Raw genomic sequence first — 10,187 nt, forward strand, 5'->3', positions numbered from 1 at the left:
CTATAGAATGTTATCCAGATTGATTTTTTCTATTTGGACTACAACTACCACAATTCTAATCAATAGCTTGGTCTTGGTACTTCCGGGTTATACGTGCTTGAGTTCCCCGCCTTTTGAGTATAGAAGCAGTATTGTGAAGACGTCGCCTTTACAATAATATCACTGACGTGGTTTCATTTCAGTCAGTTTTTGAGCTTCTCGGAGACTTTTTCTGAACATGGAGTTTCCTGTTCACATTTGAGGCCGCTTTTACCAACAATTAGTCGGTCATGTTGCTACCGTCTGACGTCGCTCGGCTTGTTTTGGGTAAGTCTGGTCGTCCATAGCAGACGAGTAGCTGTGGGGTTAGCCAGCAATGACAGTCGAGTGTAAATGGGTGGCTTTAGCCTCACAGCCTTAACGGTTGATTGGGCTGCAGTTGGAGGGTAACTGTTACTGCTGACTGAGGTGCTACTAATGTCCTTCCGCTAGGGTACCTCCAAGAAGAGGGACTGTCAGCTACAAGCCAAGCTTTCATTCACGAGAGCCCCAACCTGAAAGAGTATGCCGAGCACACCACAGGAGATGGGACTATTCCTGCTTGCGTTTTTGTAAGTGTGCCTTCCTCCCTCTTGTAAGCCGCCTCCACAGCCTGTCATGATTACAGCTGACTGCATTTATGTTTAATCTTTCCTCACACAGTCCATCTTTGGGAAGAGCCTGACAACCATTTTAAATGAGTATGTAGCTGCTAAAACAAAAGGTAAGCCATTCAGAGGATGTCTTTAGTGTTTTATGACCGATTATTGTTCATATGTCATGGTTTTGTTGCTGATGATTAGTGATATTTTCAACAGAGTCTTGTCATGAGGTTCCCGTCATGATGACTTCATTGTGGAAAAAGCTGGATTTCACACTCAACCAGATTAAGTAATGAGCTTCACTAATAATTGTGTGATAGCATAGGATGCATGGGGCTGATTTTGAAAAATGATTTCTTATTGTTTTCTATTGTTGATTGGTATGTTGTTGTGAGACGAAAGATAAACATCTGCTGCTGTGTTTCTGAATGCTAAAACTTGGTGAAGTGAATCAATATGTGAATATTTTTCTGCATCTTTCCTTAGGTCATTGCAGAATTCCCCTGCTATATCAGCATGTCAGAGAAGTAAGTTTGTCAGGTTGTTTGTTTTGATGTAATGGGCTAATACATGGTGATGTAGCTGAAAGCATCAGGTTTAATGCATTTATGTAGAAATATACCTATAATGTAGGAACAGAAACTGTTTGAAAAGGGACTTCCCTAATCATGAGCTTATTGTGATTATAGTTGCCTGTTCCTAAAACCCCAGGAATTGGCATGTTACCCAAATAACTTCTGAATAAAAACATTGTCCATACATCAAATTGGGAAATTGGCACCATGATTACTTACAATTGTCAAACAGTGCCTCAGCATTCAGGTTTTATATGTAACCTATTTACTTATCAGCCTCTGTGTGTTGCAGCACGTTCACGTGTTGGATTGGCAAACATGGCTAGACAGCGGGTCCTTGCCGTGGCTTCTGCGGGTGCTGTTGTCTGTTCATCGGTTTCTGAGACGAGCACCATCATCAGCCCAGCGCACACCTCCCACAGCATGCTTGCCCACTCCACCCCAGTGTGCTACAGTGGTCCGAACAGCAGACCAGCTTCTGGCAGTGGCACAATCCAGCATATTCATGACAGCAGCCGATTAATGACTACACCCAGTCAGTAATATAACACACAACTGAGTACAAATGCTAAAGTAAAGTAATGCTAAGATCACAGCTTTTTTTAAGGGGATAGCAGTGCTCTATGAGCTCATTATTCATTTAATGCACACATACTAAGTCATAAAATGTAGTTTTTAATAATAAATATTCAAACTTATTCGTTACAGGGGATTCACCCATGCAGATCATTGTTTCAGAGCATCGGCTAAATCCAGGCCCAATGTCTCCTGGTCGAAGGAAATGGTAAGAATAGTTGTTAATGCTTTACTATAGATGTTATTACATAAACATCTATCCAGAGTGCTAAAGACAGACTAATCTAAAGTGGATGGAAAAATTAGCTTTCGTTGTACACAAATTGTGCATGGACATTGCTGTTACAATGACTTGACAGTATCACTGAATAAACCTTTCGCATTGCAGAAAATGTGACTAATGATTGCAGAAACAACAAACATGTATTTGGTGTGTTGCATAATCCAGAATGTTAGTGATTCAGTAGCTTTTCTTGCTAAGGGTTTGTCAAACTTCACAGGGTGTTTACTGTCAAATGACTGTTGTGATCTTGAGCACGAAAAAAATGCATCAGGTAGGGATTGTGAGCAAGTTTGATTCATTTCTGACCAATCTAGAAGGAGTAGTGATCCTTCTGAACTGTGGATGGAGAGGACATCAGATGCCATGTCATAAGCTAATTGGTCCTTTGGCTGGTTTAGCTAAAAAAAAATGCTGATTGTAGTTAATTTCACATGACATTAATCAGTCACAAGGCTGTGTCACTGCTTATTCTAAATGACTCAATATCAGTATGTTGTTCCTTAATCTGCGCACACACTGGAAGCAATCCTCAGTGATATAGCCATAATCAGAAACCATAGAAAGTGATATTTGGCGACTTCAAGGGACTGCGACGAAAAGAACATGCTGGTGACGCAAAGTCAACCTGGAATATTGTCTGTGCTGGGTCACCCCAACTTCATTGATTAATTCGATCTTCAGCATGTGATATTTCTGTTTGACTTTATTGTGCTGTTATTGTTATTCCCATGGTTTGTTTAAAATGTTTTTCTGTTGTCCTCAGGGACACCCCCAGGAAGAGAAGTGGTGCTCCGAGTGGCTCCAGTGCCCCTAGCAGATCTGCTACAGCTGCTGGCAGCAGCAGTGCAGAACCCCAACCTGAAGAGGCTGTTGATGAAAACTTCCCTGTAAGTATGTCACTAATGCTAGGTTTCCTAATTGCAGAGAAAAGTTAAAGACTACACTTAAATCACATATTAACAAATCCACTGACATTGTTGTTTAAAACCTTGTTGATCTGCTGAATGGTCATATATCACTCTGTGTCTCTAGATACAAAGAAAAATTACTTTATTGCATCAGAAATGACATACTCTCTGTTTCATCTCACTCTTTACAGCAGCTTGTGATACAAAACGCACGTGACAAGATACTGGGTGACAGGTCATTACAAGAGAAACTTGCTGAAAACATCAACAAAATCCTTGCAAAGTAAGTAACGTGATAGGACTCTTCATTTTGTTTGCACTTGGATGTATTGTGCACAGTTTTTGATAGTGATTGTGCTGTTTCCTACTCTGTTTCATCACTACTATCAGTGAGCCAATGCCCCAAACATCAAAGGGTTCTTCAAGTACAGTGGAAACAGACCAGTCTATAGATGAAATACTAGGATTACAGGTGATTTTTTTTTTAAAATTTAAAATTTAAAAAATTCTTAAAATTTTGCTTGTAGTGTTTTCACTTTTTCTGTGTAATTTATTATTATTTACTCACGTATACAGGGGGAAATTCATATGAGTGACGACGCCATCCATGACATTTTGGAGCAAACTGAGTCCGACCCAGCTTTTCAGGCTCTCTTTGACCTCTTTGACTGCAGTAACTATGACCTCATTTACTTTAATGTGTTTTCCTTTAAATAATAGTTCGCAACTGTCTGTAACAGTTTAACTAAAGAACTTTTTGTAAGACTTTTTATAAATTGATGTTTGCAGATAAAACTAAATTCGCAGATGGAGAAGCAGGAGATGGCGATACGAGCAGTAGTCCAGAAGAGACCGACACTGCTGGAACTACATCTGCAATCAGACTCCTTCAAAATATTGATACAGGTAGTCTGTCATAATCTAAACGTCGAAAAGGCAGCATAAATGTCTACAGGAAGTCTGGAAGGGGCTTAGAGGTGTAAGGCTGTAGCTTCTTGAGCTTCTAACAGTTGGTAAACTTTGTAAACAAAGTCAAAAATTGAAAAGTACCTATAATTATTCCTAATTTAAGAACTGAAATGAACTGCAGGAAAATACTAGCCATGACGAAGAGGTGGAGTGCACTTTCAGACAGTCTCTCCTGCAAGACATTCATGGTGTTGTTCACAGTAGTGTTGAGAATTGTGGGGAAAAAGAGAGTGGTTGACAGCTGGTTACAGGAACATCCCTGCCACTTGGACTTCATAAAACCTGGAAGCATCAGTTATGAAATTATAATAAAAATCCAAACATTTTTCCAAGTTTAAATAACTTTCTATGAGAGGTCAAGCAGGTTATCATTTCTGCTAACAATAGAGACAAATGAATAATTGAACTCTGTTTCTATTTTCAGGTGCCACACACAGTGATTTACCTGCTTCAGATACAACACCAATGACGGTGAAGACGAAACCTGGGCAAGAGCGAAAGACAAGAAAGTCTGCTCCTCCAACACTGTTAAAGAAAACAGTTCTTGGTCCCAGTGGCAGATCATCCAGGATTGAAAACAGTTCAGCCAGACTGATAGTGAGTCAAGGGGATCCCCGAGGTGTCTCAAGTGCTCCAACAAACTCAAACAGAAAAGAAAAAGATCCACTTTTCACTAACACTGTCAATGAAACACCAATGGATATTGATGAACCACTGAATACACCTCCCCCTCCTCCTTTGGACAGTTTGGCCACTCAGGAGCCTCCCGCAAAGGGCAGCACTTCTATCTCACCTGTCTTTGGTGAATCTTCCACAGATCCCTCGCCAGTGGACTCTGGTGCTTTTCCTGAGCCAGAGGAAACATCGGCCTCAAATATGAACAACCAAAAAGAACCTAAACAATCACAAGAGTTTAAAGATCAACCTGGTGCATCCGGAGCATCATCTTTGCCTCCCGAACAAGCTCAGCTGAACATCACTCCAGCGCCCGCCGCTGACCTACCTCAAATATTACTCTCAAACAGTGGAGGAGATACTCTACCAGTGTCTACTTTCTCAGTAATATCAAAATCTGTCTTAAAAACATCCTCTTCTACAGATACTACAGCTTCAGCAGCCTCACCCTCATCTGCTTTTATTGCTGCCCCATCTACTGCAACACCTGCCGCACCAACGTCTGCTTCTACCTCTGCAAGTCCAAGAGCTGCACATGCCTCATTCACAGCTGCCTCACCCGCATCCTCGTCCTCCTCCTGTGCCCCCGTTGCCCCTCCTCCTGCAGCTTCAGTTGCAACAACAGCTGATCTGTTAACCACAAGCATCCCAAACACGGCTGCAACAGACTCCAGTAATGTCATGTCTTTGAAAATAATCATAAGTGATAACCAGGATGAAGGTTCTTCCAGCGACACAGCCTTAAACCAGGCAATTTCCAGCATTTCTGGAGACAAGATTCCCACCATTTACGTTTCCTCCCCAGCTAAGTCGGTGGGATGCCCTGAAACTCCAAAGGCCAACATGGATGAGGTGGCGCAGGCAGTTAGTGGATTACAAAGTTCTGAGGCATTTGCTAGTCCTCTGAGCAGCAAGGCTGGAGCAGTAACTGCATCTCCACTAACTGGAACGTCACAGGCCCAGCAGAGCTATATAATTCAACTACCCCTGGATGCAACTAACCCTGCCCTCCAAGGAGCCAGCTATTTCCTTGTAACAGAGCCCCCATCTACCGAAGCTGAAGGCAGACAGGTGGTGCTGCCTGCTGGTGTCTCAAACGGACAGTCTTTACCCACAAATCAATATGCGGTGACAACACCAACTCGCTCTACAAGTTACTCCACTGGTAAGAGACAGAAGGCTGCAAAACTGAGTCATCCCACAAACATTACATCTATAAGTGAATGTAAGGTAGTAAGCAATGTGCAGTGTGTATAACAACATACTTTTCCACATTATTGCACTGATTACAGTCCAAAATATTGAAAGTAAAGTTCTTTTGGCAGAAAATTGTAGGGACACTGTGGTTAAGGAATTTTTTTTTTTTGAGTTATTAATGGCAACAAGGCATGTCCCCATGTTTAATCTTGCTCTGTGCTCCTGTTTGAAGGGTCAGCACTCGTCCTGCCATCACCCGTGAAGCCCATGATGCTTCCTGTTTCTGTTGTAGGACCGAATCCTGTGGGGAAAGTGCAGATGGTGTCCAATCAAGTAAGATCATTTTATTGTTAGTCGGAGCATGTGGTTTGCGGTTGAAAGCATTTCCTTTCTTACCATTATAACCAGAATGATGGAGTGAGAAAAGCTTTATTTCTTTATTAAATGAGACACTTTCAGACCAAATTGGCTGCTAAGTAAACAAAACTGTCCAACTGTCCAAACTTTGCCACTCTCAGGTCAATGTGTTAACTTTATCTTGTGTGCAATGCAAACTGGTAAATAAAATGTATTATACGTTGTATTTCAAAGGATAAACATACTCTTTAACCTTTACATACTGTTCATATTCTATGCTAGTATGGCTTGGGTCAGTTTTGACCCAGTCAAGTCTCTGTTCAATTTTGAATTGAAGATCTGTTTGATTATTGTTTATCCAAGACTTTCTGTAAGTAAGACATTCTGCTTCTACAAGGAGCCCCAGTTGACTTCACATGTAAACCACATTAACCCATTCATTGTTACATTTACAGCTTGTTGCCATACAGAATCCTGTATCAGTAGAGCAGACAGAAACTGTCCCGTCCAAAACTCCCACCGTCGCAAGCAAACAACCTGTAGCTGCTGGTAAGTTAGAGGTTAACCTGCTTCTCCATGGTGAAGATGTATACTGGCTAAAAATTATATGGTATCCTTTTTTGAATGCATCTTTGCTCAGTATAATGTTTTAATTTCACGGCCTCATTTCTAAATTCCAGGCACTGAGAAAAATCTGGGCAGTAAAGTGGTTCAACCTGTATCAGCTGGAAACACAGACCAGCAGGATGCAGAAAAAGGTGCCAGTCACAGGAGAATTTTATGTTTTGACTCTTCTGCAGACGTTCAACCACAAACTGCTAAAACGACTACAACCAGCACAGCCATGACTGCAACTACATCCCCATCACCATCTATCCAGCAGACTGAGAAAACTAATACAGAGTTGGTTGTTCGAATAAGACCTACTATCCTGGGTGGCAACAAACCCAAGAGGAGGGTAGAAACTGTCAGATGTTTAGCAAGTCCGCAGGCTGGAGTAAGCTTAGTGAAGGAGCCCTTTTCTTTACAACAGTACCAGAAAGATTCTGCTAAAAAGAGCTCTCGCAAGCAGGATCATAACACCCACAAGCAGGAGTCTCAAAGTGCCAGTACCAGCAGTGCTGATGCTTCAAAGGTTGAGGCTGGAAAAAAGTCAGAATCAGAAAAAAGATCAAAATCTGTTGAGAGGAAATGCAGTCAGGATGCACATAAAGATAACTCAAAACCTAAGGATTCGTATAACTCCAGGTCAGAGTCTGATTCTGCACTAAAATCAGGAAGTAGGAAGGACAAAGAGGAAAGCAGCAGGAAAGAATCTGCAGAGAAGGTGCCTTTGAAACCACGTGAGGGACGTACAGAAAAGAAGACTTCCTCTCAGGAAATGCCAAATGTCACAGCTAACAAAGAGAATGAAATGAAGGGTAGCATGAAAGACCAACAACAGCAATCAGCACCTTCATCCTCAGCATCAAGAGACTTGAGCCCTCCAGCCGTCACTCCGCCGGCATCTCAGAGTCAGTCCAAAGTTACAAAAACACCATCTAAAACCAGTTCTCTGGCTAAACAGGCAGCTGAAATGCTTCAGGACATTCAAGGGCTCAAATCTCCCTCGAATCCAGTCAAAGGGCTTGGTGCAAGCAGTTCAGACCTTCCCGGAAGTGGCAGTAAGCAGGAAGCACCTGCTGATTGTCCCAGGACTCCTCGACAGAAGGGAAAGGTTAAAGACGGAGAGGGTACTCCAAAGCATCTAATGCCTCCCAACACCCCGGATGTACCTGGCTGCAGCCCTGCCAGTGAAGCCGGCAGTGAAAGCAGCATTAACATGGCTGCTCACACACTTATGATTCTTTCACGTGCTGCCATCGCCAGGACAGGCAGTCCACTGAAGGACAGTTTGCGTCAGGAGGGGATAGGAGAAAAGTCGCCTACTAGCTCGAAGAACTCAAAGAAACGCAAACAACCTATTTCAGCATCAAGCCCCCCTCCAAAGAAAGAATCAAAACGATCTCCCACCAAAAAGAAAGACCGAGTAAGTACAGCAGCATGGTTTTTGTCCAGTCTTTTTTCCTCTTTATTTTGTATTCAACTCTTTTGTGTTTTGTTGTGTAGTGATTATCAAAGGTGTGTGGACACCAGATGAACTTCCATTGCGTATCAGTCCTTTTTACGTGTTTATTATTTATTTATGGTCTCAACAAGAACCTAATCTAATTTACTAAATAAAGTACACTTTGTTATTATGCCCAAGTACTTCATAGTCTCTTCAAAATATGCATATTTGGTACAATATACACTTGCAGTATGATGAAGGTGGAATGAGGTGCTTGGGCAAATACACAGCCAGTTAACTGGGTCCTAACACCCTGGCATCCTGTGCAATTGCCGGTCTTGCTTGTTGGTAAGCTATGTGACTGATTTGAAAGCGTGACAAGTTTCTTGCCAAATATGAGGACCACTCAAAGAATCTTGACACTGCACATCTTTGGATCATCCAGCATTAAACTTGCCAAGTGTAAAGTAGATGTTGAGTTGTTAAGAAAAGCAAAGCAAGTAAAGACAAACACATGCACATGGAGGCAGATATTTGATACATAGTTCTGTCATAAAACTCTTATTTATTGCTTTCATTTTATTTGCAGGAAAGAAAGAAAATTATAGATTATTTCCCTGAAGACTTGGATGTGGATAAGTTCCTGTCTTCACTTCACTATGATGAATGAAACCGGACACGCCAGCAGGAAAGGACTGTCGTAACTTGTGTTACAATCCCGAAATAGAACAAGCCCTCTGATAACACAGTACATCTGGTTCCTGTTAATAACTTTGCCTGAGACATTAAAGTTGAAATGGATTTTTCAAAAAGTGTGGGAATTTTGGCAAACCCCCTTCCCTCCAGTGAAGGTGACATATCTCATGATCATGTTGCAACAGTAGCAAAGCAACCATTGCACTTTCGATTTTTTACGCTTTTTACTCAGTAATGAACATGAGGACATTGATTTACATTCTGACTTATGTTGTGGAACAGTTTTGATTTTGGGCACTTTGACAGAGTGGGTGTGTGTTGTTAATGGTCGACTCAAAGAATTGCCTTGGTCAATATTTGACTCCTTTGATAAATACCGACCTATTTGACACCTGACAGGTCGGTATCTAAAATTACACTTTGGAATATGTTTCTAGCAGACATTTTTAAAAACACTGAAGTATAGCTCCTGTTTTTGAGTTGAGAAACATTTTGTTATTTGAAAAATAAAAAACTAGTGTAAATATAAGTTTTAGTAGCATAAACACGTATATTACTTTTTTTCAGAATCAGATGCTTTGTTGAAGCTGTTCAGATTTGTATACTTGGCTGCATTTTAATAAAACAAAGAAAAATCATGTTTGTTCTTTTGTCTACATTTAAAGCCATACTTACTAAGTCTCTATAAAGACTAAAAGAACACGTGTTTTTTTTTTTTTGTTCTGTGTGAAGGCTGGGACAACACCACAGGATGATAAGGAAATCTGGAGCTCTAGAAAGTATAACGTTTGTCAGTGTTGTCCTTTGATGGCTGAAAATGTTGAGGAAATCCTTCAAGGATGCTTGTGTCACATTTGAACTCTGATGGCCATAACCTCAGGCAGCCAGACTGATTTGTAGATTCTGGTGCCAGTGATGTTTAGGTGTACCGCGTGACTCAAGGTACATGCTAACCTATTGACCTTTCAGGCTTTGTCAGTGCTTAAAACTTTCCAAGACCATAGAAGTGTCACATATATGCGATAACATTAATATAGACCTGCAGGTTTATAGTGATAGTATAACAGTTACCACCTCCAACCCCTGTTTCGGCAAATCTGGCAACCTCCCATTGGACCGCTCCTCACAAGGGACGGAAATAGACCTTTACATCTATTTCACAATAAAAGTAGTCGCTTATGAAGTGAAGCATGTGATTTCATCGTAAGTTATTATAATACTGGCATTACACCATTTACTCAGTTAATTAATTACAACATAAAGTAAACAAAAACTTTTTCT

At 41.2% G+C, this 10,187-nt stretch overlaps 1 protein-coding gene across 2 annotated transcripts; it reads left to right on the top strand.

The window, feature by feature from the left end:
• The first annotated feature begins 86 nt into the window (after nucleotides 1-86).
• On the top strand, nucleotides 87-9,544 carry npat (nuclear protein, ataxia-telangiectasia locus). Of its 2 annotated transcripts, none has more exons than XM_084950195.1 (17): nucleotides 87-306; nucleotides 472-590; nucleotides 682-742; nucleotides 837-909; nucleotides 1,107-1,147; nucleotides 1,488-1,730; nucleotides 1,904-1,979; nucleotides 2,818-2,941; nucleotides 3,154-3,245; nucleotides 3,353-3,434; nucleotides 3,539-3,635; nucleotides 3,752-3,868; nucleotides 4,356-5,771; nucleotides 6,036-6,136; nucleotides 6,616-6,709; nucleotides 6,841-8,189; nucleotides 8,800-9,544. In XM_084950195.1, the coding sequence occupies exons 1-17, from the start codon at nucleotides 270-272 to the stop codon at nucleotides 8,878-8,880; spliced, it is 4,203 nt and encodes a 1,400-aa protein (XP_084806321.1). In that variant the 5' UTR covers nucleotides 87-269; the 3' UTR covers nucleotides 8,881-9,544. The 2 variants fall into 2 exon arrangements, with proteins under 2 accessions (XP_084806321.1, XP_084806322.1); XM_084950196.1 differs by having other exon boundaries at nucleotides 3,157-3,245.
• The last annotated feature ends 643 nt before the right edge of the window (nucleotides 9,545-10,187 follow it).

The sequence above is a fragment of the Perissodus microlepis genome, chromosome 14, assembly GCF_051167445.1.
Source record: "Perissodus microlepis isolate ML-2025 ecotype Zambia chromosome 14, ASM5116744v1, whole genome shotgun sequence".
Taxonomy (NCBI): domain Eukaryota; kingdom Metazoa; phylum Chordata; class Actinopteri; order Cichliformes; family Cichlidae; genus Perissodus; species Perissodus microlepis.

What these genes read in the sequence shown, in the direction of transcription:
- npat (XM_084950195.1), top strand. Translation starts at nt 270, where the DNA reads ATGTTGCTACCGTCTGACGTCGCTCGGCTTGTTTTGG. An exon ending in CGTCGCTCGGCTTGTTTTGG is followed by an intron (nt 307 to 471) that starts GTAAGTCTGGTC and finishes TCCTTCCGCTAG; the next exon opens with GGTACCTCCAAGAAGAGGGA. An exon ending in CTCTACAAGTTACTCCACTG is followed by an intron (nt 5,772 to 6,035) that starts GTAAGAGACAGA and finishes TCCTGTTTGAAG; the next exon opens with GGTCAGCACTCGTCCTGCCA.